The sequence below is a fragment of the Amblyomma mixtum genome, chromosome 8, assembly GCF_055824585.1.
Source record: "Amblyomma mixtum isolate Tamu chromosome 8, ASM5582458v1, whole genome shotgun sequence".
In the NCBI taxonomy this organism is placed as follows: domain Eukaryota; kingdom Metazoa; phylum Arthropoda; class Arachnida; order Ixodida; family Ixodidae; genus Amblyomma; species Amblyomma mixtum.
Genome location: NC_143019.1, coordinates 86530106 through 86557770, shown reverse-complemented (window position 1 = coordinate 86557770; position 27665 = coordinate 86530106). Strand labels below are relative to the sequence as shown.

General features: G+C 51.5%; 1 protein-coding gene across 1 annotated transcript in view; it reads left to right on the top strand.

Moving 5' to 3' along the window:
* The window catches only part of LOC149333339 (uncharacterized), a 76049-nt gene that overhangs the window by 1244 nt on the left and 47140 nt on the right, over window positions 1-27665 (top strand). Inside the window, exons 2-5 of the mRNA XM_089557707.1 lie at window positions 1735-2656; window positions 2972-3353; window positions 16045-16243; window positions 20518-20636. Coding sequence (XP_089413833.1) covers window positions 1735-2656; window positions 2972-3353; window positions 16045-16243; window positions 20518-20636 — 1622 coding nt within the window. The remainder of the gene's footprint in view (window positions 1-1734; window positions 2657-2971; window positions 3354-16044; window positions 16244-20517; window positions 20637-27665) is intronic.

Genomic DNA, 27665 nt, shown 5'->3' with positions numbered 1-27665 from the left:
TCCTCTCTTATTGACAACCAACGACTGATGCCTGTAGATGTTATTTCTAAAAAAGAGCTCAACGAGAGGTGGTTTAGGATATATTATGAGAAAATAAAAACAGCGCTTGCTGCGACCAGTTTATTGCTACACCTTTATGGCATAATCTGAAGGACTGCATGGATCAAATAATCGCAGCTTTTCGTAGAAGGCAGGTATATCTGATGAATGAATTCAATTTTTCGAAATTTGTTTTCGTGACACAGTTCCCTGTTCTAACCTGCCATGCACACAATGAAAGGAATTTTTAGCTCTGTGTATGGAGTCTACCGCGTCATAAACAGCCCGGTTTGCCGCGTATGTAATACAATATGCGACTTTTAATAAATGTCAGGTTCAAGTCATCAGCTAATTATCACCAGTATATTCCTTATAGCTGTGTGAGCGTCGTGACAGTATTTCTCTCTTTCATTCTCCCAACTACGACCGGGAATACGGCTAAGTTTAGTACAGACCTCAAGAAAGCAGCTCTTCGTGTAAATTCGGCCATTTGTTATTTTTGAGCCCTTAAACTTCTTCTGCAGGATCAAAAAAAGGCAGTTGTAACTAACTGTCGCATGTTTAGAAGATCTTGGAGGCAATTATCATGGTGCCTTCTTTGCCAGAAGTAACCGACAAACAGGATTTTGCTTCTCAACCGTATAACGGGAACTTTAAGCCACTCCTAAAGACAAAAATGTGTCAAAACGTGACGAAAAGGGTTAACTTTTACACTGAATAAGAGCTTAATGACTTACTTTGGTTTTCTCTACGTGGCTAAGAAAGAAACCATCATTGTCCGGTCACTTTTGGCAAAGACGGAACATACTTCTCTACGTCCAAACAAATAACACCTCTTGGTTAACGGACAGATGAATGGACTAACTGAAAAAAAAAAAACATTTTTCGGACTAACAATTGTTCGAGACAAAGGCTGATTGCATTTTAAAATCTATTTAAAAGCGTTCACATGCAAAGCCAAACGTTCTCGTTTTCACAGCTGTACTTGGACCTCATCTAATAGTAATCTTAGGCGTTTTATGGATGTATGGAAGGGAGCGAAGGCATAGTGCTATTGGCAGATCAAAACAGGAAGCCGGGTCCACTTTTGCCGGGCTATCTTGAATGACTTATTGCGCTTTTTTTGCTCCCAAATTTTGTAATGCGCTTGCCAGACTACAATAGGGTAACTTCCTTGTTGTGTCCTTATACTGGTTTTCTTACTGCACTGAATAAATAATTAGGAAACAGAAACGGAACAAGGCTTGTGGCGTGAAATATATCAACGCAATGGTATTGAGTCGAAGGCTACCATGCCACTAGGCCATTCATCTTCCCGATATAGTGCGATTGCTATCTTGCCTGCATGCGTACAAATAAGCATGAAGCTTGCTTGGCGGGTAAGGCACCTGATCGATCAGAGCATCGGGGACAGCGATATCATGCGTTTTCAGATGGCACTCGTAAGTTAACACGGAGATAACAAGCCGGCGCGCTGAACCCTTAAGTTTTGTACCGCAGCGGGCGTGTCATCCTCCCTATTTGACGCTGTGGCTCAGAGTGTCTTCGCATAAAGTATTGAATAGAGGGAAAGAAAGTCTTAATTTTTAGTATCAAAATGGTCCCGCTATCTCTTGTATGTCCTACGCATTACACGAACTACGCGTCTAGCTGAGAACACAACCCTTAACTGAATTTTGCGTTTATCATGTGCAGACCACCCGGATCTCGGCTCGACTGCTGAGCAACACGGGAAGTTCACTTTACCAGCTGTGCCTGACGCAACCGTCGTGAGCCACTCCTTCGTAGACCGCGATGACCAGCCCAGAGACCGAAAAGAGGTTGCATCATCTTTGAAAGCCACGGATGGCGTCATACGGCGAGAGAAGCAGCACAGCCTACCGCCACACGGAGTCTCCGTACCAACTTACGACGCGGAGCGGATGAGTGTGCGGCCTGGTCATCCGGCCGTCGTCGGAGACTACCCGAGCATTGTCAGTGGCGCGCAGTCAACGTCCAAACCGGCTGCCACAATACCAGCGCCTGAACCTCCGCCAATGACTCTGCAACCCGTTGCGATCGACAGTGCGGCCCCGTCGACCGCACCACGACTCCTCCTCACACAGGACAAAGGACTAGTCCCAGCACAGCTCCTTCCACCAGTCAGCAAAGCCGTCAGATCGACCGCCGCACCACCTATTCATGAACAAGGCGGAACGGCAGTGAAACTGCCTTTGCAATCGGGAGCTGCTGTGCTTGTAGGAGCCAAGAAAGAGGAGAAGCTGTCTACCGTTGACACAAGTCGACGGTCCCTTGATGACAGCGCACACTCTACGCTGAGCCGTCCTGTACAGCATGATGAGTCGACATCCTCCGAAAGTGATGACGGCAGCTTGTCTCCCCCTAAACCCTCGCCGGTGCGTGTCAGGCGTCCAAAGAAAGAAGCGAAACCTGTGTCTGAAGAGTCCAAAAGTGCCTCTCTGAGTGGTAGACGTGCGTCGGCGGAGCCCATACATTCGCCGGTAAAAGCCAGACGTGCGACGGATGACTCCAGTCGCTTACCGGTAGATCACAAAGGCCCGTCAGCACATGTCAGACGTGCGTCGGCGGAGTACATACGTTTGCCGGTACAAGCCAGGCGTGCAACGGATGATTCGATTCGTGTACCGGTAGACCACAAAGGCGCGTCAGCGCATGTCAGACGTGCGTCGGCCGAGTTCATATCTTCGCCGGTACAAGCCAAACATGCGACCGATGACTCCATTCACGTACCAATTGATCAGAAAGCCCCGCCAGCACATGTCAGACGTGCGTCGGCGGAGTCGATACGTTTGCCGGTACAAACCAGACGTGCGACGGATGACTCCACTCTCGTACCAGTAGATCACAAAGGCCCTTCAGCACATCTCAGGCATGCGTCGGCGGAGTCCATACGTTCACCGGTAGAAGCCAGACGTACGACGGAAGACACCCTGCGTGTACCTGCAGATGACAAAGGCCCGTCAGTACATGCTAAGCGTAAATCGACAGATTCTGGACACCCGTCAATAACAAGTGCTGAGCCACCCGCTCAGCAAGCCGCTTCGAAGGCAGCAGAACGAGGTGTTGTGGTGCCGTCCGAGAAGGCAGATATAGCAGCCGCCGGCCCCAGCGGAAAGAGGCCGTTGGCCGAAGAAGGACCGCCGCCTACACCGCCGAATGCAGATGCGATCGGGGCGTCCACCAAGGCCGGCACATCTGCAAAGGGAGACATGAAGAGAGCCGGAAGCATTGCTCCGACGCCTCCCGCTCAGGCGCCCGCGCCACCCAAGTCCAGCTGGTGGTCCGCCTTCGCCGTGAGTCAAGAGCATGAAAACTTGGTGCTGCTGATGTGAGCTGCTGCGCTTAATGGCTAAGGAAGTAATTTACTGATTAAATCTGCCAAACTATCATACATGGCTACAAAATGCCAGCAGCTTTTATACGAACCTCGTAGTTGAAGATATAAAATTTTTCAGCACCGCCAGATAGATTTCAAATACAAAGTTTCTGTCAAAGATGTTTAGCCGTCCTTTTTAGCATTCGCTTGGGTCTATACTAACGATTGATTGCTTGACACTGCTCCCTACTTTGGGATTCCACTCGCCGCAGTGGCCAGTGGCTTTGGCGCACGGCTACTACTCAAAGTCGCGGGTTCCACCACGGTCGTGGCCGCCGTATACGATGGAGGCGAAATGCAGAAACGTCCGTGGGTTGCGCGGTGGTAGAGCAGGTTACAAAACCTGGCGGACGGTTTGCTCAGCTTGGACAAATACAAATTGTGCGCTAGTCTTTGGTTTTCACTTCGGTTGTGATGTTCAGATCCAATGTTCACGGATCGAAGTTCGGATAATGAGAATAGGTTAAAGTACTTATATGTCGAACGGGCCATTCTCTATTTGAAATTAATAGATCTCTGGGAGTCCGCACACCGCTCTTGGCGGAGTGATGCAGCGGATAAGTTATGCGCCACTGCACCGCGATGTCAAGTGCTGCCATTGATGGGGCTTGTGAGACCCAGGTTGCTCTTTCCGAGCAACCTCTCGGGACCAATCATGAATTAAAATGACACCTGCCACGAGGGGGGAGGGGGTGATAGTAATATATTGCGCGCAACTAACCACTCAAGTGGCGCCGTCACGCGGCCGAACTGTACTATCTGGCACCTGGCTAGCCTTGGCCATGCTACGTTATAGTGGTTTTTGGCTTCCTCTTCTTGAGCCCAGTGTTGCTCTGATTCTCTGCACGCCCCAGTAAGTATCAGTAAACGTCAACCGTATGTCGGTGACAATATACACGTGAAGTAAGCCAGTAAGCCAACAGTAACAGAAATCAAGAAACACAGAGGAATGTGCATTTTTAGTTCGATAGCACTTCAGTGACTATTTCCCGCATTTAGTCTTTGTCTGATTGCCTGAAGCCTGCTTTTTGCAAGCTGCTATATACGTATATAATGATTGGTCGTGAGAGGCTGCTCGGGGAGAGCATCCAGGGTGTCAAGCTCAATCGATGCAGCACCTGCCATCACAGGGTACCGGCGCATCACTTAATAGCTGCACCACTGCGCCAGTAGGGGTACGAGGACTTTTAGGGATCAATGAATGAAAAGTTTCACATATATGGGCATTAAGCCGTTATCGTTATGTGAATTTCTGTCCCTGAACAATGGATCCTAAGAACGGAACCAAAGTGAAAACCGACGAGCTAGCCCACTTATTTCGCGCTTGAACTAACTGTAGAAATTGACCGTGAATTCTTTAAAATTTTTGTGGTTGACCGATTGGAGAATAATACCGTAACAGAGGTAATTGATTAGAGAACATATATAGTATGTTCAGTTAAGAACGGTAATCGATGCCTCATTCATTTGTTTTTTTTTTGTTTTCAATAAAATTTTCATTTGTGATTGGCAAATGTGTCGACACGGGGGAATAGCATTTGGTTTGAAAGAGCCGGTGCCGTACTTTACGCACAAAAATTGCATATCACACGAAGTGAAAGATATCGCTTTTAAGATTTCGAAAAATCCCGTTTGGATCCCAGTAGAATTTAATCTAACATTTGATGGAGCCTGATTATTTTTTTCAGCAAGTGTATGCAAACCTTTCTGTTAGAACCAATGAAAAAGGACCTTTCGGTTTCTATTAGTTTGCAGCAAAAAATTAACAAGCATTACTGAAAAAAAGTAAGGGATTCCAACAAGGCCGCTTTTAGAAAAATGAGATACGGAGCAACAACTTAAAGATGAAACTTTTGTCAGCATTATTAATCCGTTCATTTTTTACTATAGTCGGAGAAACTTCAAACTTGTAGAGCGGGCAGATGATTTTTAATTAGTCTTTGAAATCTATTAGGATCCAAAAATATCGAATAAAGATGAATTTTGACGGAGGTCTAAAAAACACTCTTTCCGATTTTCTTCAAAGATTTTCCTGACAGACCTTTAGTACCCGGTAACAGTGTTGCATAATAATGTTTTGAACTATGAAATTAAAGGCTTAATACAGACTGAAAGGGGGTTCACGTACTAGTGAACTCAGCAATACAGTTCACCAAACAGCTGAGCGGATGGCAGCAAAATCACAGTCAGTCTACACAGCCAGAGGGCTGGAGCCGCGCGCCGGCACACTTCGTCGTCAACTTCTTCGTCTGCCATCGAGGCAACCTGAGGCGCATTCATAATAGTTCAGGCGCGTTCATTGTAATTCACTACAATGGCCCCGGGATGGAAGAGGAGCCATCCTGGCGACCTATGGTGATGGCAAGAGGAGCGGGTCGTAATAAGTCTTGAGGCGACTGACATGGACAAGCTCACGGCCGCGACGACGCAAGTCCGAAGACGGTGTAAGCGGCTCTGCAATATAATTAACAGGGGACGTTGATTCGACGACGCGGTAAGGGCCATGATGTTCTCGGCGAAATTTCGAAGACTGTCCTGGTGTAGTGGAGGGGACCCAAAGCAAAACTAATGAACCTGGAGAGAAAGCGTGCGCGGTTTAATGGGCATCGTGTTCATGCTTTCGGCGACCTTGGGAGTCCGAGGTGAAAGAACGGGCCAGTTGGCGACATTCCTCGGCGTGCTTGGCGAGTTCGGAAAGGGGCGTGCATTCGGAGGCGTCCGGAGTGTACGGCAAAACCGTGTCCATTGTGGAGGACGGCTCACGGCCATACAAAAGGTAGAAAGGGGAAAATCCGGTGGTTGACTGAGTGGCGGTATTGTATGCGTACGTCACAAAACGCAGGACAGCGTCCCAGTTAGACTGATCTGACGAGACGTACATGGTGAGCATATCGCCGAGAGTGCGATTAGAGCGCTCAGTCAGCCCGTTAGTTTGAGGGTGGTAGGCAGTGGTGGTCCGATGAATGATGCGACACTCTCTGAGGAGGGCTTCCACAACGTCCGAAAGAAAGACACGGCCTCGATCACTGAGCAACTCGCGCGGCGCACCATGGCGAAGAACAAAATTGTGCAGCAGGAAGCGGGCAACGTCACGAGCAGTCGCAGCGGGTAGTGCGGCGGTCTGGGCATACCGGGTTAGGTGGTCGACGCCAACAATTATCCAGCGTTTCCCAGATAACGTGTACGGCAGCGGGCCGTAGAGGTCGACGCCAACACGATCGAATGGGCGAGCCGGGCACGGCAATGGCTGCAAGGGGCCGCTCGTACGGGGCGCGGGAGACTTGCGTCACTGACAGGCGATGCAGGAGCGGACGTATTGGCGAATGTACCCGTACATGCCCCGCCAATAATAACGTTGAGATATTCTTTGAAACGTCTTCAACACACCGGCGTGGGCACATTGTGAGTAAGCGTGAAACGAGGCACCGATCTCAGACCGTAAATGGCGAGGTATCGCGAGGAGCCACCGTCGACCATCTTGCGTGTAGTTACGGCGGTAGAGCAGGCCATCACGGAAGGCAAAATGGGGTGCCTGGCGGCGGAGAGTGCGCGAAGGCACAGCAGTGTGAGCGTTGGTCACGACGTCGATGATCGACGCAAGCCACGGGTCTTTGCGCTGTTCCGCAAGCATATCAGAGGTGGTAAGAGGCGAGAGGACGGGTTCTGGCACGGATGAGCATGCAGCGGCGGTGGGCAGAGGAGATCGAGATAGAGCGTCGGCGTCCATGTGCCTGCGGCCAGAGCGATATACAACGCGGATGTCGAACTCCTGAAGGCGGAGAGCCCATCTGGCGAGGCGGCCGGCCGGGTCTTTAAGAGACGACAACCAGTAAAGCGCGTGATGGTCCGTGACGACACCAAACTGGCGGCCGTACAGATAGGGTCGAAATTTCATGAGTGCCCAGACGATCGCTAAACATTCCTTCTCCGTAACGGAATAGTTGCATTCAGCCTTGCTGAGCACCCGACTCGCATACGCCACGACGTATTCCTCATAACCATCTTTCCGCTGAGTCAGGACAGCTCCGAGGTCGACGCCACTTGCATCAGTGTGCACCTCGGTAGGGGCTCTCGGATCGTAGTGGCGAAGTATGGGCGGCGAGGTAAGAAGACGGCGCAGTGTTGTGAACGCGTCGTCGCAGTCGGGGGACCAAGCGGACAGGTGGTTGTCGGTTCCAAGCAGTTTCGTGAGTGGCGCAATGATCGACGCAAAATTGCGGACGAAGCGCCGAAAATAGGAGCACAGGCCGATAAAGCTCCGAAGCTGCTTCATTGTTGTCGGCTTGGGAAACTCCGCAACAGCGCGAAGTTTGGCCGGGTCGGGGAGAACGCCTTCCTTAGATACAATGTGACCCAAGATGGTTAGCTGCCGGGCGCCGAAGTGGCACTTCTTCAGATTAAGCTGTAGGCCAGCGTCGGTGAGGCAAGTCAGAACCTGCTGCAGGCGCGTGAGGTGAGTGGAAAAATCTACCGAAAAGACAACGATATCGTCCAAGTAACAGAGGCACGTATGCCACTTCAGCGTGCGTAAGACGTTATCCATCATTCTTTCGAATGTAGCTGGCGCGTTGCACAGGCCGAATGGCATAACGGTGAACTCGTAAAGGCCGTCGGGGGTAACGAATGCGGTCTTCTCACGGTCAGCGGCAGCCATCGGGACCTGCCAGTAGCCCGAACGAAAGTCAAGAGAGGAGAAGTATTCGGCGCCTTGGAGACAGTCAAGGGCGTCATCGATGCGGGGAAGCGGATAATTGTCTTTGTGGGTAATTTTGTTCAGTCGCCGGTAATCGACACACAATCTGATAGAACCGTCTTTCTTCTTGACCAGCACCACCGGAGAAGACCAAGGGCTGTGAGAGGGACGGATGACGCCACGGTGCAGCATGTCAACGTGCTCACTTATCACTTGACGCTCAGCCGCAGACACGCGATAGGGGCGCTGCCGAAAAGGCGGGTGGGAGCCGGTCTCAATGCGAGGAGCCACGGTTGATGTACGGCCTAAAGGCTGATGGGCTGCATCGAAAGCGAAGCGGAAAGTGTGGAGAAGGGCTGAAAGCTGCTGACGGTAGGTGGACGGAAGAGTATCGTCGATGGCGGCGCGGAAAAGTTCGTCAGGCTCAGGTTCAGTAGCGAGCTCGGAATACATGGCGTTTAGAGAGGGACCGCTGGCTGCCTCGTGGACATTAAGGGCAGAGAGAAGGCAAACAGGTTGAATGCAGCCAGGGGACTCACCAGGTAGCAGGGTAAAGGCACACGGGGATGGATTGTAGAGCAGCATCTTCGTGACACCCCACCGGACATCGAGGACAGCAGAAGGTAGCGGCAGGTTCTTCCGGCGTACAAAGGAAGCAGACGGCGTAAATAAAACGGTGTCATCTGACGCGGCACGGCACGACAGAGAAACAAGGGCAGATGCTCCCGGCGCTACTTCAACATCTTCAGCGATGGTGACCTTGAGTGGCAAGGGGGCAGAGGTTTCAGTAGTAAGCTCATCAAACAAAGGAGAAAATTCAACTTCAGCGCGGGCGCAATCGATGACGGCGTTGTTGTGTGACAAAGTCCCACCCGAGAATTATGTCATGTGAGCATGAGGACAGCACCAACAATTCGACTGGATACAATATATCGTCAATGATGACTAGCGCTGTGCACGAGGCGAGAGGGGCAATGCACTGTTCACTAGCGGTGCGGAGCGAGAGACCCGTAAATGACGTCGTGACTTTGCGCAAGCGGCGGCAGAGTTTTTCGTGAATCACTGATACTGAGGCACCCGTGTCGATAAGCGCATGTACCGGCAGTCCGTTGACGATGACCTGAAGAACGTTGCGTGGGGAAAACGGAGGCCTTGAGCTTTTCGAACAGAGCGCAGTTCTTGCCTCCGGAACTGCGGATCTTAGTTTCCCTCTTCAGCGAGGGAGGGCGACGGCGCATTGGTGACAGTGAGCGGCGGCGCGGTGATGTAGAACGTCGGGTCTCGTAAGCGTAAGCACGACGGTCGGGGGCGTACGCGTCTAGCGGCGAGGATGGACAAGCCGAATAAAACATCTGGGATAGATGCACAGGGGTTGAGATAGTTGGCGATGCCACCATGCGACGGCGACATTGGCGGGCGACATGTCCCGGGTACCCACAGGAGTAACAGATGGGACGGTTATCCGATGTGCGCCAAGGGTTGTAAAGCCGCTGCGGTGACGGCGAAGAAACCGGGGCTGGTCGTAGAGACGGGGCCGGGCGCAGGACGGGCTGACGAGGTGGAACAGTCAGGGGCACGGAGCGCGCAGCTGCTTCTGCGTAGGTCATCCGGGCGGGTATAGGAGATGGTTGGGGATACTGAGCCTCGGCGTAGGTTAAGGGAGCAACCGAAGGGTCTGGATGTGCAGTAGGAATAGCCTCGGCAACTTCATGGCGGATGACCTCCTGGAATGGCGCCACCAGAGGAGTCGCAGCGTCGTGACTGGAGGGCATCAACGAGAGCTGACGCGCGACTTCCTCCCGAACAAACTGCTTTATCTGCGGTGACAGTTGCGCCGGGTCGGTGTCAGATGTGAGGGAAGCAAGCGATTCTTGCTGCGAGAGCGCAGAACGGGTGAGGATGCGTCGCTTCCGAAGTTCGTCAAAGTTCTGGCAATGGGTAATGACGTCGGCGACTGTGGTGGGATTGCGTGCCAGAAGCATCTGGAACGCATCGTCGTCGATTCCTTTCAAAATGTTCTCAATCTTGGCGCGCTCAGACAAAGAGGCATCGACTCGTGTGCACAGGTTCACAACGTCCTCTATGTAGCTGGTGAAATTTTCACCAGGCAGCTGCGCCCGACTTCGCAGGCGTTGTTCCGCGCGCAGCTTGCGCACCGCAGGCCTGCCAAATACATCAGAAAAATTGGACTTGAAGGCTGACCACGTGGGGATGTCGGCTTCTTGGTTTCTGAACCATAGGTTCGCAACGTCCGAAAGGTAGAAGATGACGTTGTTGAGTTTCAGTGCATCGTCCCACTTGTTATGGGTGCTCACCCGTTCGTACCATGCCAGCCAATCCTCGACGTCATCGTCGCCGGTGCCACTGAAGAAAGCGGGATCACGCTGCCGCAGCGCTCCAGCGCACAGAACGGTCGGGGTGGGTGGGGCAGGACTGGGCACGGAGTCCTTAGGCATTGTGAGCGGCGGGAGAAGACGGCTGCGAAGGTCCATGGCGTCAGACGACCGCAACCTCCACCAAATGAAAGGGGGTTCACGTACTAGTGAACTCAGCAATACAGTTCACCAAACAGCTGAGCGGATGGCAGCAAAATCACAGTCAGTCTACACAGCCAGAGAGCTGGAGCCGCGCGCCGGCACACTTCGTCGTCAACTTCTTCGTCTGCCATCGAGGCAACCTGAGGCGCATTCATAATAGTTCAGGCGCGTTCATTGTACTTCACTACAAGACTATAATTCGTCCGGTTACCATTGCCGAGAATTGCCTCTTAAAGAGAGCAAAAGGCAATGAATGCAACACGAAACTAAAGGCATGTAGTTGCGTTTTTGTTAGCACAATGGAAAATCTTAGAAAATAGCTTGGAAGCATGGTATTGTTCGTAAGCGTTTTTTAATAAGCGAAACATGAATACATATGCTCCTTCACATGCATTGTATACGTTTGGCTAGTGGGATTCAAATTTTTGTCGTACTTCGAAAGTACTTCATGGCAATTTGGCTTGTAGTGAGATTTATAAAACCCTTAGTTCAAATTTTGATAGCGTTTGCGCCAAATATATCTCCAGTAATAACCTTAAATTAAAGGTGCGCGAAAAGGTGTAGTTGTGCTTCTGGTACTCCAAAATGAGGGAGGAAACACTATTATCCCAGAGACAAGAATATTGTCTGCATTTGCCGGCAAGCTAGTGCCGCAGTCACCTTCGGTACTGGCAAGGGTTGGCTAAATTATGTAACTTTCGCCAAAAGTACTGCATTTTGTTGCGAGGGCGAAAACCTAACTGCAACTTGAGAGGCTAATGAGATAGTTAAATTGCTGAGTCTTCTTTATTGCTCTTAAATTGCTTTCGAGTAAAGCCACTGAATAATTCCCCCCAAGTACGCAGGATCTATTCCAACAGGATTTATGCATGAAGAAGGGCAGAACTATAAGTGGGAAATATAGCTTTGCATTTTCGGTTTGTCTATTTATAAACAGCTGGGTTCGCAGACGCACAACAAGCGTACCATTTCAAAAAAAGTAGTTATCGTTTTCACATGCGTTTCCACCCCAGAAAATCTGGACGCCGATATACGCCATTATTTCCTGCGAAATGTAGCTAGCGCATGTGAGGCCGGCTCTGGTGAAAACCAAGGCGCCGCATGCATCAGTGCACCGTGTCCATTTACGTATATACCAAGACAACTCTTGCCATTGAGAGGACTCCCTGATGCTGTAAGATGTAAGAGCAAAAGTTAGTGTGATGGTTCAGAAGAGCAAGGTTCCGGGCTAGTTGGTAATGCATTTAAAGGAAGAAACAGCGCGACGAAACACGGACACACGAAGAAATGACACACACACGAGCGCTGACTCACAACTGAAAGTTTATTCTGGTGGAAAGACCCTTAAATAGAAAACATGAGGGGGTGGGTAACAGGGCTGCTCAACGATAATGTGATGTACTCACAAACAAGGGATATAAAAAGCAGTTGTTTCCGGCCACTGGGCACATCAAAGTGTGTGAAACGGCCATGATGGCCTAGTTAACAAAGGCTACACATCTTGGTCCCTATTAGAAATGAGTGGACTCGTAAGCGTACTCAGAAAAAAGCTTAATGATGTTAGCGTTCAGGCCCTTCGATATAGTGAGCTGTGTGACTTTTGAGATAGGTTGGAAGAGAGGTGAGAAAGTAGGCCATAACCACGTGTATTGAGTGCAGAGATGTTGAATACAATTTAGGCAATGATTAGGTGGCCTACACCAGTATTTCGGGGAGGAATCACTTCTGTACTATTTTACTCTCTTGTGCGTTGCGGGGCAACTCCTTTTGGGGATAGCGACATGCACGGTTCCCCTTCATTTGGTAATACAGTTTTAGGAAACGAAGTCATGCGCCTGGAAAAGCTTTTTATTTCAAGTTCGCGCCTCATCTGAGGGATTAAGATTTAAAAGATTACTGCAGTGCAGGATGCTTTTTGTCGGCAGACTTTGGCATGTAGGACCATCATTACCTTATAGCGCTGTACATGCGAGAGACGAGAGAGCTATTGCATTAATGGGGGCTGCCAACGTCCTCTGGAAAGAAAATCAAAGGAGTAGCTAAACCCGCTCTGGCTTGAACAGCAGCCTAAATTAAGCGGCCAGTTAAAATTTTCACATCAACGCTGCGATATTTACATTTGAAAAGTCGCCTTTCTTAAAAAAAACGCACATATAATTTCTATGGAAAATCACCTGTTGTAAAAAGTTTATCAAAGTACAATCAATAAAAATAACCAACGAGAACACCGCAAATCTTTGTACCGTTTGTTTCGTGATTCTTCGAAGTTGCCCGCGCGCAGCTTTATCGCTTTGTTTCCTCTGCAAGACTCGACCAGGTTTATCTCAATTGATCGTATATTGGTGGAGCCGATTCTACTCTGTTCCAGTTACTGAGGTAACTTTGCACGCCTGACCTGGAAAGTTACACTATCAGCTTTAAATTGTGCCTGATCAAGACCAGCGGCGATTCTGTTTCGATGACCGCCGAGTAGGCTTGTCGCTACGCCGCCGCCGAGCTATTCAGTTCATTGCGGGCGCTGGTCAGCTCCAATAAGCACTTTCTTTTGGAAGCCTTTCGCTGTATACCTCACTGCCTGGACTGCCGTCACTACTACGTTACAATACGCAATAGCTAAGCAATAATTTAACACGATTATAGTCAGGAAGGACGGAATATTTGTTCTTGCTGGCATTAGCGAGACCCAGATAGATTACGCGAAAAATTACTTTAACGCTGAAGGTGAATAAGACTTTGGTCACCAAGGAAAACAATGCTTACAACGTGATTTTAATGGCCATGCCAATATTCCAACTAAAATGCAGCATTGTGCTCTGAGTTTCTAGTCAAATTAGTGACCGTTAGTATTCCGTTTAACAACGAATATCCAGTAATAGTAAGCAATGAAAGTATGGCCTGTTTAAGGCCATTAATTTTATTGTTTAAACAGTAGCAGGTAAATATTTTTAATTGGTCTAGAATTACTAGGTACTAAAAATCTCTGAAGGAAATTGTAAAGATAATTGGAGAGGTTTTGTAGATGCCTTCAACGCTTATTTAATAATCAGCAGCCGGTTCTAGAAGTACATGTTTTGTACGACAGTATTTAAGGGGCAGATTAATATTGAGAAAAAAATTCAGCCTCAGGTTCTTACTCTTCCTTGTCTCGTTGTGGTCCTAAAAGCTGCCCTTATTGGAATGCCGTAATTTTTATAAATTTGTGCGTTTTTTTCATGCGTAACTATAGGAGAGAAAAATATTTTTTCATTGATTCCAACATAAAAGTTTCAATAGAATTAGTGCAGGATTAACAGGTTCTGCTAAATTTTAGTTTAAATTTTACGGGGATGCAAACTATCTATTTGACGCAATTGGAAAAGCGGCGCTTTCCAACGTGTGTGATATACAAATTTTTGTCATAAGAACTACTGCGTTTTTCACAAATGTGAGTACTATTCCCTTGTGTCGACAAATTTGTCCATAACACATAATATATAACTGATAACTGTTCTTAGCTGCATATTCATGCATATAACGGATATGAAATTGTCCAAGACAACTGGTTAAAAATATAGTAAGGTGAGGAAGGGGCACTGAAAAATTTACGCATTTATTCATCGTTTCGACCGGGGGCCAGATTTCATCAAGATTGAGCGTACAATGAATATACGCGTCTTATAGCATTGAACTGGGGTCACAGACGGCTTAAAAAAGAAGATAAAAAAATTGAGATATAAAGACTGCAGGGACTTCGACGCAAAGGTTGACGTGTCTGCGTCGCCGCTTCCCTGCCACCTTTTAAGTGACAACACACTCTGCTAAATGATCTTGTCGTTTGTGGGCGGAACGTTGAGAGCATTGCAATTGCGGGGAAATTCATGTGGTATTTTTGTTTCTATTTCACGGTTATCTGCCGTGAGCGAAGAAAACTAGTGCATAATAGAGTTAGGAACTGTTCAACCGGATGCTTAGTAAACGGCTCTACAATTTTTGTGCGAAGCATATTAACGTAGGTTTCGGGCCTTCGCGCGACGCCCGGCGGTGGCCACCATTGACCTTCAAGTGACCTTCAAGTAGGTCACGTGACATGACGTCACGTGTTGACGTCACAGCGGCTGCAGATGGGGCCTCATATCGCGCCGTCGGTCGCCTCCCGGCGGTGGCCACCATTGACCTTGAAGTGAGATCACATGATGTGACATCACGTGACCACGTGTCCGTTACTTAGCCCCATCCACACTGAGGCAGCTGCTTAACATGCTTCGCATCCACTGGGCTTAACCTTGATAAGCCTCCAATTTTTTTTATTGGAGCTGAGCCGTGAGCGTGGCCGTTGCCTAGCAACCGCCGGAGCTGGCAGCGCCGATCACCGCGCCATCTCGAATGACGTCAGAGGAGGAACCAGTGAAACCGCCTTACAACAACAGGGGAGGAGCCGGCGTTGCATGGTATATATAGAAGGGGCGGCTCTGTGAGATTCGTCGCCAGATATGGAAGGTTAGTCGTAGAGACTGAAAAAAGCCAGGCTTGGTCGTCGGAACGAAACCAAGAGCAGGCAGCTAGCCGAGGAGATGGAGGAAGAACGAGCCGCACGCCTCGAGAAGCGTCGGAAGCACGAAGCCGCCAGGCGAGTGCATTCAGATGAGAATGGCTCGTCGTGTAATTCGCCATCTCGTGCCAGGGCCGCGAACTGGTTTATCAGAGACAAACCTTGGCCTCAAAGTACTGTGTCGGAGCCATTGAGGCGGCTGCTTGCTGCTTCAACGACCATCGGGCCGTCTTTGTGGCAATTGAGAAACAACAAGGTGAACACTTTGAAAATAAATGCGCTACACTTTAAAAATGTCCAGTCTTTAATGTAACCATAACTTAACGATAGGTAACAACAAAACCTAAACACTGAGACGTACCAAGCTAAACGGTAAAGATGTAACCGTAAAGACAACCAAGCTAAACAATAAGATTAACCGCACCACTCGCTACGAACATCCAAGCATAACTGAGTTCTGTGTTCTGAGTTCTGGGCGTCGTCTTTCTCGTTTGTTGTCTGCCAGCGCTGTTTCAAAAAAATGCTCTACCAACTCGCCCAGCATCATACCTGGCTTGAGTTAAGCCACAGCCAATTTTTTCGCCTAAATTCGTTGCTTGCGAATTTGGTTAATTATGCAATTAAGTAGAATACAATAGTCACCGACTTGCATTTGGTCCCGTCGTCTCAGAGTGCCTTGGGATACTTTTAAGCCCTAGCTCAAGTGAGCTGAGACACGCCGTATTTACACATACACCTGGCAGGTTGGCCGAAAACCGAAGTGCTAGCGGACCTAATTTGCATTTGTCCTTAGTGCACTTAATTTTCCGTCATTTTTATTTACCTTATCTATGGACGTGGTCCCACGCAGAACCCCTTCTCAGTGGCGGCTGCGGAAGCCGCCCCACCGGCCGTCGGACACGAGGAAGTGGCCGGTCCGTCGCACCAACACCGCCACTCTATTGCGGCCACCGAGCACCAACGCGCACTGGGTCGCACCAACCTGAGGGTGAAGCGGGCTCCGGTCGTACCCGAAGAGCTCAAGGAGTACGCCGCCGCTCTCGATACTGGTGCGTTGGTCTCTGGCCACAGTAACGGCAGCGTGCCTAGGGGAGCTCTGCTCCGGCCCACTTTTTCAGCACCAGCAGTGCAGATAAAAGGCAGTAGAAAACATGAACCGTGGTAAAAATACCGCGTTCCACCATTTCGAGCTAGGTCAAGTCCACTTGCAGGCAGACTCCTACCACTGATCCAGATTAGCGTTAATTTTTGGCGTCCGTAATTTCTCATCCAATTTGCCCTTGGCCGGCCTCAACTAATCCTGTGCGTTGGTTATGAACAATTTACCACACAATACCTGCTTGTCAGTTACATTTCTCACCCCAGTTCATTTCCATTTCTTGATTTTTGGACTGCTATCATTAACTCGGCGTGATTTGTTTTTTCCCTGACGGTGCAAGTTTGCAACCACGATTTACATTTGTTTATCCCGCAAAGCATCGTCATTTAATTTCTACACGGTTAATCCCATCCCACGTATCTTACAGATAGTAATTTTTAATTTAGGTGGAAATTAGTTTTAAAAAATCTCTACAACAGGAAGTCCAGCTCTGGTTGAATGAATAAAGCGTTTCCATGAAGATTTAAGTTAAATTTGCCCGCCGCAGTGGCTTGGTAGCTGTGGTATTCAGCTGCAGAGCTAAAGTTTGTGAAAACGATGCCGGCCGAGGCGGGCGCATTTCAGTCGGGGAGAATGCAAACATGCCCGTGTTCTACGCATTGTCGGAGCACGTTCGAAAATTCCAGGAGGTTGAAATGAACCTGGAGCCCACTTCGGTGTCTTCTCTTGTAGCCCACGTGCAGCCTCGTCTTGTTAAATCTATAGAACATTCTTCGCGGAACACCTTTCTACGTACGCGGAGCTGGAGCATTGTTTTGCTTAAACTCTTTCGTTTTTTCATGCAAACGTGTTCTACATATATGCTACCTAAAGGGACACTCCGAATAACTCCGTCCAGTTAGCGCTCTCAATAACAATTGATTGTGTCGCTCTTTCAGGCTATGCTTACACGTGGCAACGCCTGATAACAAGATAATTTCCATCGCCGAGATTACTGGATTTAAAGCTCTCCGCACAGGGCGATTAAAACGTCCGCCGCGCTGAAAAGGACAGGTTGCACGTTGGATGCCGGTGTTGTGTAGCCTCCAGGATCGGCGTCCCCTAATCGAAGTCGACGCCCGCATTGCACTTGCGAAATCGGCCGGTGGTGGCGACGGCTATATTTCGTTCGCAAGCTTTTTTTGCTTCTCTGTTTTGAGTGAGTGTGATAAATTGGTAAAATTGATTTTTTAGGAAAGGAAATGGCGCAGTATCAGTCTCGCATTTCTCGGCGGATGCCTGCACCGCGCCGTAAGGGAAGGGAGGAAGGTAGGAGTGAAAGAAGAAAGAGAGAAAGAGGTGCCGTAGTGGAGGTCTCCGGAATAATTTCGACCACCTGGTGACGCCTTTGTGATCAGAAACCGGTACCCTATATCTATATAGCCCAACTTCTATTAGTCCTCCGTGTTCTTTAAGGGCTTCAACCTTTTTCAAGTTTTACTGCCTTGCACTGATGCTCATTCCGAAGAAGAAAACAGAACCAAAATTTACGTGCGCTTCTAAGGCCGCCATTAGTTTGTTGGAAGTTGCCAGACAGTTACGAATAACTACCGGAATTTTTCCGCCGAACACAGGAGTCTCTATGCCACGGCACGGCGCTCGGCTGAGAGAAAATTTGACAGACGATTACAAAAGTCGGCAATGCGAGGTTTGAGCGCAGCTCTTCACGCACCACTTGCCACCGCTGGCAGGTGGCGTGTTACACTGCTAGCCACCTTGTATATGGCGTTCCGCTCTGCTGTTCGGACAACCGGTTACGATGACAACGGCGACGCTGACGAGTAACGCAGCAACAGACATCTAAGAACTGCGGTGTAAAATTCATTACTAAGAGCAAGCTTATCAGAAACCCTGCTTCGAGAAGGCGGCTTCTTTCAATTCTCCCCCTGATCACAGGCATAAAACTTTGCTATTACGGTCCGAGGCGGCACAGTAGCTGTCGGGATCGACTACAGATTCCAATGGACCGGGTTTGAGCCCTGGTGCAATGCCCGTATTTCCATGGAGGCAAAATGAAAAAACGCCCATGTGCTGTGCGATATCAACGCACGTCAAAGACCCTCTGGATGATGTCATGAGCGGTATTCTATGCCTTCCCTCAAAGCCCGTGCCATTGTTCGGGATAACTCCACATGTCAGATTTCCTATTATTGGTTGCCAGATAACAAGCCCAAAGGCCGACGCAAAAAGAAAAATTTCTTCTTGTCTCGGAACTTTTTTAAAGCGAAAGCTTTACTACTTGCACTTTCAGCCTTTGGCGTGGCGCGGCGGTGCCACCACCACCGGCGCCTAACGCCTGCGCTCTCCGCTAGGAGCGCAACAGGTGCTTTGTGACGTCACGCTGAAGAGAAGGGCGACCGACTCGCGCCGTCGCAAGCCGCGGCGGTGCCACCATGGCGTGGCATCTGCGATCGAAGCGCGCTTCTAAGGCGGAAGCCTTTAATGCCTCATCGTTGTAAGCAGGAGCTCTCGATAGAAATGTCACGCTTTTCAATTGGTCGAAACGGTCGTGACGTCACAGTGCGCGAATTTCAAACGGGGCCAATTGCACTTAGGCTACTAACCATGCAACCAATTAAAGGGATCGTTTAGTGATGCTCCAAGTAAGTTTGACTGAGTTTAATTAATTCCCTACTTAACCAATTAGCCAAACCTTTCTAGTCAGACCAGATAAATAAATAAAACACAGTAAGAAATTTGCCGAACCCCGGTCTCCGGAGTGCGAGTCGAGCACGCTACCACTCCGCCATGCCAGCTCGATGGTTTGGAATGAACAAAGGTGCGTCTAGTGAATACGGTGTCTTCGTTCACTCCCATCTTCCTCCCTTCCCGTTACGGCGAGGTTTAGGTGTCCACCCAAATATGAGAGACAGATACATTTCCTTTCCTCAAAAACTAATTCACCGACGAGCAAGGCGTGTTTGTCCGCGTTTCAGATTGACCCAAGTTGTCGTGACGTCACCGCGCGCGAAATTTGACGGGTGTCCACCGAAATATGTGAGACAGTTACTGCGCAACTTCCTTTCCTCAAATACAATTTTCGACTAGCGTCTACTGAGATATGTGAGACAGTTAATGAGTAATTTCCTTTCCTCAAATACAATTTTCATTTTGTTCATTACGGCCCCTCTTTCTTCTTTCACTCACACTTCCTCCCTTCCTGTAGGGTGCGGCTCAGGTGTCCACCGAGATGACAGAGAATTACAGACCATTTCCTTTCCTCAAAAAGCGTTGCGTTCGAAGGGTAACGCACCGCGCCTAACAGGTGGTGGCGTTCTTTGGACTCCGTGGCAGCGCCGCAACACGCTGTCGCGTTCCACTCCTAAAGGCGAAGCTTAAGCGTCATTAATTGGCAGTTAATTAATGTACCAACAAAATGTTCAGTGAACAATCGCGTAGCAGAATGCAGCACTCAGGCTTTCGCCTTTCAACTGGGATTTACCAGGACACTTACCATGAGTACCAAGCATGCCGTTGTAGCCAGTGCAGGAACAGCAGTTCTACAGTCTGCATTAACATCACCAGCAACCAAGTATATCCTCACAGCGCAGCGATTATAGTTTCACTACTAGCTGTACATAGAATAGCCAAGTGATCACCACAGCAGCAAGGTATACAACAAGTTTCACACAAGCACCACAACAGCACGACTATCATGTGAGCGAGGGCGTAGCCATGGGTATTGCTTTCGCGATTTCCCGGCTTAGCCAAGTTCAGCCACAGCCATTTTTTCTTCTTTATCTTCGGTATTCATTTGAAACACTTTTCAGCATTAACTGATACAGATGGAGCTATCATTAACCCCAAAAAAAGTGAGAGGGTGCTAATTAAAATGTGCATGTTCAGGTTAAAAGTAGCAAAAAGGGCTCCGCACAAGCTCTTGAACGATATAAAAAGGTTGACCTATCTCCAGTCACGATTCATTCCAGCTGAAGTACTCCGTTTATAGTAGTGCTCTACGCCTCATTACAAGGAACAAAACACAAATCCAAAAGTTAGGTGTGTACTTTAAAGCATTGTCTTGTGTGTCGGCGCTCAGGATGACTTTTGGTTATCTGGAGTTATGTAAACTATCTTCATCTCCCCGGACATTCGAAACAGGAGTGTACTAGGTTAAGGGCTGCCCCCACTGACCCGTGGCAGGGTCACTCTGCGGATAACCTGAAGCGCGCATACTTTACGCAGGCGGAGGAGCGTGGACTGGAACCACCGGAGCGGCTGCCCCGCAGCAGAATGTATTGATTGAGGACTACCTGGACTACGACCATGGTCCCCAACTGCAGCACAGCCTGGACAGCGAAGTGGTGAGCGCGGCGCGTTAAAGGGACCCTGAGAAGATTAAACTTTAAAGACTATAGTTTAATTAAAGACAGTATTGTTACTTACACTGCAAAGTACACTGCAAGTTCGCCACTGCCGGCCTTTTTTGCAAGCAAATTGCGTGTACAAGGAGAGAGACTGTTATCTGGCCGCATGGAGCGTCGAGGCTATTCCGATTCATCATTCACTTGAAAACGGTGATCACAGAGACCCTTTCGGTCTTGATGTGACAAGTTGGAATCGACGGGAAGAGGGGGGGGGGATTTTAAATGCAATTTTTCGGTTAATCAATGCACATCTACTGCCGGAGTTTTAGTTAGACCAAACGTTGGGTGCAGTCGCCTTCAGTGTGTGCTGCCTGAGGGCCGTTTCACATGCATGCGATTTTCGCTTGCGACGCTGCGAATTCTGTAGGTCTGCGACTAGAGAGCGCCGTTGGTCTAGCCGCAGACGGCTTGCGATCGAGTTCCGTCCGGTTGGAATTCAGTCGCAGCGTCGGTGTGTTCGCTCTGCGACTGACCAATGGGGAATGCCAAGATGACGTGTCACGTGGGGTCACGTGGGAGCTGTGGCCGCGGCATAAAAAAAACTGTTTATTGTAATCAAAACATGCGAAATATTGCCTTGCTTCTACAAACACGCTGGTCATAACACAATCAGCCCGTTCCGTGCAGCCTTTCTGTCGCGTTTAATCGTGGGTTACCTATGCGGACATCGAGCAACCTTGCGCGTCCCTCCGACCGGATTCGCTGGGTACGCGTTGCATGTGAAAGCACTTACCGAAAACCGCACTGCGGCGTCATCGACCAGGCCATGAATATTTTCGTTCCAGTCGCATCATGTGAAACGACACTTAGTGGTCGTTTCTTTCCGCAGTAGCGACTATACGTAAAGAGTTCTTTTGACGAGGCAGAAGACGTCACCATTGCTGTCATGTGTCCCAATACAAGTTACGCCCGAGGACAGGAGCAATTAAATAATAAGCGTGGATGGTTCTATGCTTTATGGTTTATGAGGGTCTGGCGTTTGTGGGCAATTCCTCTGCGCGGGGGCGCACAGGCAGTCACTCGAGGCAGGACTTTGTACAAAGGGTTTATTCTCACATCAGGGGGGCCGGTCGTCGTCGTGGCAGCTGGGTCAGGTGGTCCTTTCGCGGGGCTGGTCCAAGAGCGAGAGCCCGCGAGCCTCTCCGGTCTCGCCTTATAAAGGCTTTCTCCCAGCCTCGCCCTCCCCCGCCCCCCCACTCGGGAAGAAGGGGTCCGAGGCTACCCGCGGTGAGCGGCGCGAGATTTGACTTGCCCGCGAGCAGACCCTACATCTCCCCCCCCCTCAAACGTCCGTCCCGGGGTCCGCCAGTAGGCGTTCGACGACCTCCGGGTCCGGGTCCATAGAGTCGTCGCAGGGGGGAGGGGTGCTCGCCGGGGGGCCGCTCACCGCTGGCTGGACCGGCTCCTCACGAGCCGCCTGGGAGAGCGAGGCGCCTGGCTCCGCTGGGGGCCCTGCCGGCAGCGCCCTCCAAAGCTCCTCGGCCGCCGGGGACAGCAGGTCTCTCTCCTCCAGGGTCAGGCCGCGGAAAGGCAGCGCCACTTCCTGGAGGTCACCGCCGCGAAGGGGCTGCGCCTGGTCCCGCCACCTGGACCGCGCGCAGTAAGAGATGGCCGCTCCGTTGGCGACCGTGGTCCAGGTGGCCACGTGCCGCAGGACCCTGGGCCGCTTGGGTTGCGGCTGCTCGGCGGCCGAAGCGCCGGCTGGGTGCTGAGGGGGGCCCTGCGCCTGGTCGTCTCTGGCCCTCTTGCGTTGGCCTGCACCACTGGGAGGTGCTCTCCAGTGGTTAGGCATGTGGTTTGGCGGGCGGTGGGGGCCACCGCGGCCGTGAAATCTGCGCCACTCGCGCGGCTCCTGCCGCCAGCCGGGTGGCGCGCCTTGATGGCGGCCACCGTTCGACGGTGGTCTGCCTTGCCTTCTGGAGTCCGAGCCACGGGCGTCGGTCCGCTGGAGCTTCCTAGAAGACATACTGAGAGGGCGAGAGCACTGCGAGTGATAATTGATCGAGAGACACGGGTGCTACCTGGTCCTCAGGTTGTAGCGTCGGTTGCAAACCGCACCGCTACCTGCTCGTCCTCCCGGGGGTGAGATCGCCGCATCGCGCTGATTTCCCACCGCTTCGCAGCCATCGTCCTTGCGAAGGTGGAAAGCCTTTAAATCAGCGACATGCACCGGACCGGCGGTTTCGCCGTTTGTCAACAACCGCAACTGGTAGGTGAGCGGCGTAGTCCGTGCCGTAACTTCGTACGGCCCAGCCCACTTGTGCGCTAGCGACGCGGCGAAACCGCGCGCTGCGTTACTAAGTGGGTGCGTTCTCTTGAGTACTAAGTCGCCCGTGTTGAAAACGACGTGACGGCGACCTTTGTTGTACTGATCCGCCTGCTCCATGCGCGCCACATCGAGGTTTTCGCGGGCTGCTCGCTGCGCTGCCTCCAGGCGCTCCCGGAGCCTTGCCGCGTACTGCGAAAGCGGAGGGGGCGCAGGCCCCGCCGCGTCGAGTAGGGCATTCTCTAGCGGAAAAGCGATCTCTCTCCCAAAATTCAAGTAAGCGGGTGTAATACCCACTGACCTGTTCACGGTTGTCCTTGTAGCGAACGCCAGTTCGGACAGCCGCGCGTCCCAATCTCTGTGCTGCTCGGTCGTCGCGACCAGCATGCTCTTCAGATTTCAATTCACCCGCTCGGTTATGTTGCTCTGAGCGTGGTAGGGACTCGTTCTCCTGTGGCGGATTTGAAGCGCCCGACAGGAGTCTACAAAGACCTTGCTTGTGAAATACGAAGCATTGTCTGTAATCAGGACGGAAGGGAAACCGAAACGAGTGAAAGTCTCCAACAGTTTTTCCCAAATTCGTTCCGACACAAGCTTCCTAAGGGGGAAAACCTCAACCCACTTGGAATAGTGGTCCGTTATTACCAGGATGAATTGGTTTCCGCGCGCGGACCGAGGGAGGGGTCCCATGATATCGCACGCGACCAGTTGCCACGGGTAGTTGCTAACTACCGCCTTCATCATGCCAGCGGGCTTGCCCGCCCGAGGCTTGGCTACCTGGCATACCGGGCAGGTACGGGCGTATCCCAGCACATCCTTTCTCATGCCTGGCCAGGTCGCGACACGGCATAACTTGTCGTAAGTCTTACTGCCGCTGCCATGGCCTGCCAGCGCTGAGTCATGGAAGTACTGCAGGAACCGTTTCCGCAACCTTCTCGGGACCACGACTCGGAAAGGGGATGCTATCGCCGCTTCCTCGTCAAGTTGGGGAATATAGCGGAGCAGCAAGCCATCATCGCCCAGCAGATACGCGTCGTACTTGCCCTCAGCGTTCCCGGTGCAAGCTGCGCTGCTCGCAAGCTCCTTCAGCACCCGCTGGCAAAGACCGTCTGCTTTCTGGGCCTCGATCAGCTCTTCTCTACTGACCGCTACTCCCCAAGACAGATTTCTTTCTGCCTCGCTCCTAGGCAGGCGAGCGGTCGCCGCCACGAGCTGCTGTGTTTCCCTTCCGTCACAGCAACGTGCGGGACCTTTGTCCGTCTCCTCTCTTTCCAAACCGGGCGCGACACTCCCGTCCGCCCTCTCCTCCTCTCCAACAGCGGTGACGCCGCTTTTTACAAAGCTGGGCTGCGCCTCTGAAGCGCTTTCGCCAGCATTCCATGGTGCGCGCGATAAAGCATCGGCCACCTTGTTCAAGCTGCCCCGGCGGTACTCGATGGCGTACGCGTAACGTTGCAACGTCAGCGCCCATCTCGCGAGTCTGCCTGCGGGGTTCTTGAGCCTCTTTAACCAAGACAATGCCTGATGATCTGTCTGCACGGTGAAGACCGCTCCGTCTAGGTACATGTCGAACTTCGACAATGCGAACATGATCGCCAGACATTCCTTTTCGGTCACGGAGTAATTCCGCTCCGCCGATGTGAGCGTGCGACTAGCGAACGCGACAGGGCGCAGTTTGCCCTCGTGTTCCTGCAACAAAACAGCTCCAACACCGTAGTCACTAGCGTCTGTCTGCAAGACAAAATGCTTGTTCAGGTCGGGGAGCCGCAGACTAGCGGTATTCGCTATCGCGCGAGCCAAGGCAACAAATGCGTCACTCTGTTCCTTGCCCCAGACCCACTTCGAGCCTTTACGCAACAGCAGGTTCAGCGGCCTTGCAAGCTCCGAACAGCGCGGGATGAACTGCCTGTAGAACGCAACCATTCCCAAAAACCTCTGCAAGCTTTTCACATCCATGGGGCAGGGGTAGTTCAGAATTGCCTGCAGTTTGTCATCATTTGGTCTCAGTGTGCCATCATCCACGACAAAGCCCAAGAGGTTCACTCTCTTCGATGCCAACTGCACTTTCTTTGGATTGATGGTTAGACCGGCACGTCTCATTCTACCGAGAACGGAATTCAGGTGAATGAGGTGCTCCTCGAATGACTGTGAGAATATCACAACGTCGTCGAGGTACGCCATGGCGTAGTTGAACCTTGCATCGCCCAGCACGATGTCCATCAGTCGCATGAACGTGCTCGAGGCGTTAGACAAACCAAACGGGAGTCGAGTAAATTCGAAGAGCCCGCGGTGGCAGGTGAATGCGGTTTTCTCAATGTCACCTTCGGCCACCTCAATCTGCAGGTACCCTCTGCTTGCATCTAGGACTGTGAAGAACCTCACGTTCCCTAACGCGTACATCACAGCCTCGATCGACTGAAAAGGGTACGCAACCGTAGGCGTCAGTGAGTTGAGCTTACGATAATCAACACACAGCCTGACCGATCCATCTTTCTTCGGCGCTAGAACCACTGGTGACGCCCAGGGACTTTGTGAGGGTCTCACCGCACCGGTATCAATCATCTCGTCAAGGGCACAGTCGAGAAGCTGCCTCTTATGCGCACTTAACGGCCTCGGGTTACACCTGAAAGGGCGCGTATCACCCGTCTGAATCTCGTGCTGAAGCAGGTCGGTTCTGCCCGGTTTCTCCGTGAAGCAATCCGAAAACGGGAGTAAAGTTTCCGCGAGCCTTCGGCGCTGACTACTGGGTCCTGAGAAAGACGCAATAATCGCTTCTAACGGGCCACCGTCTCTCAGCGTCTCGAGGGAGCTCACCTGCCTTCCTGTCGCACAGGTGTGGACACCCACCTTTTGTGCAGGACAGCCGGGCAAGGATGCGCTTTCGAAGGGAATGGGGGGGCGAGCTGGCTGTAACGATAGCCATTCTCCCCCATGTCGAGCACAATGCCTTCGCTCGAGAGAAAATCCCTTCCCAGAATTACTGGTATCGACAAGCCAGGCAGATAGACGAAGCGATGTCTCCGCTTTCTGCCGTCAAAACGCATCGTAAGACGCACTGCTCCCTTTGCCTTTGCCGCCCCAGCTGCTAAGCTTAACGGGGTTTCGGCCGGTCTGACACGGATGTTACCTATCCGGCAGGCCTCGTACACCTCGTCACCGACCAGTGACAGCGTTGAGCCCGTGTCTACGAGTGCAGAGTAGCATCGACCCGCTAACTGCACTAGCATAAAAGGGCTTGAGCGCGGAACGACTCCCTGAGCTCTACAGGCGAGCGGGACAAAGGCCTCCCCGTCGCCGGCGCGGGAGTTCTTTTCCTGACTAGCGCCTTGACAACCATGAAATTCTCCCGCTGACGGTGAAATGTCGGTGCCACCAGACATCACCGCCAGCGCCTGGCGTTTCCCTGCATACGCCTAGCTTGGCATTCGCGTGCCACGTGGCCGGGCTGGTTGCAATTCCAGCAAAGCCGGTCATTCACCCGCCGCGTGGACGGAGGACCCCTCGTTCCACGAAGCGGTTGGGGACGACTCTCCCCTTTCTCCGCGCATTCCTGACGCTCGCTCGGCGCGTGGCCTGTGAGGCCGGCACGGCGCCGCTGCTCGAATGCGTACGGGTCCAGCGCACGAGGGACAACAGGGGGTTCCGCCTGCCTTTCCACGGCCATTACCTCGGCGCGCCGAGCCCTCATCGCGCATTCTCGGCCTCCATCCCATGCGCATCCCGGTTCTAGCGATTCGGCCGGCCTGGGGGGCGGCTGGTAGCGCAGTTCGGCGAGTAAATCCGCCTGCACGGTCTTGGCCTCCTGCGCTAGGGCCTCGAGGTTAGTAAAACTGCGGCCCCGCAGATACGGCTTGAAGCGTGGATGGCACTGCCTGATCACACGCGCAACCTGATCTCGGTCGGTTGCCGTCGGGTCTGCCCTCTTGTACAGCTCTTGCATTGCGCGTACGTACTCGAGGAGGCTTTCCTCTGGGTGTTGGGTGCGCAACGCGAGCTCCTCCAGCATCCGGCGCTCATAATCAGGCGGCAAGAACTCGGCGCGGAAACGATCTTTGAAATCCGCCATCGACTGGAAAGTCGGCTGGCAGCGCCTCCATCGCGCCGCGCTCTCGACGAGTGCTACAGGCAGGACCTGCCCTAGCATTACGTCATCTGGGGCGCCCAGAGCCGTCTGGTAGTCCTCGAGTTGTTCCAAAAACTCGTGGACTGATTTAGCGTCCGTGTACCCGGAAAAGGAGGGGACCTCCATATTTATCCGCGGGCGCGATGATGTCGCCGATGCTACCGATGCTGCGGCCTGGTTGGCGCCAGCCACCGAACCGAGCTGACGGGCTAATGCGGCAAACAACTCAGTCACCTGCCCCATTACGGCCGCCGCGTCGGCCGTCTCACTACCGGCTGCCCCGCCATCCAAAGCCGTGGCCGAAACATCCTTTCTGGGAGGCATAGTTCGCGCTAACTGTCCGGCCGCACCGGCTAACTGCTCATGGCAACAAGAACATTCACATACACAACAATCTGTCTACAAACACGCGGAAATACACAACAGAAAACGCCCGAAAACTACATAAATAACACAAAACCCCTAACAAATTTACAACACTGCACAAGTCGCTACCCCGCGAACATTCCGCCCGACCCGCTCCTTAACCCTATCGGTCCGGCGTGGCCCCGAACAAAGAGGGCCTGCCACGAGTCTG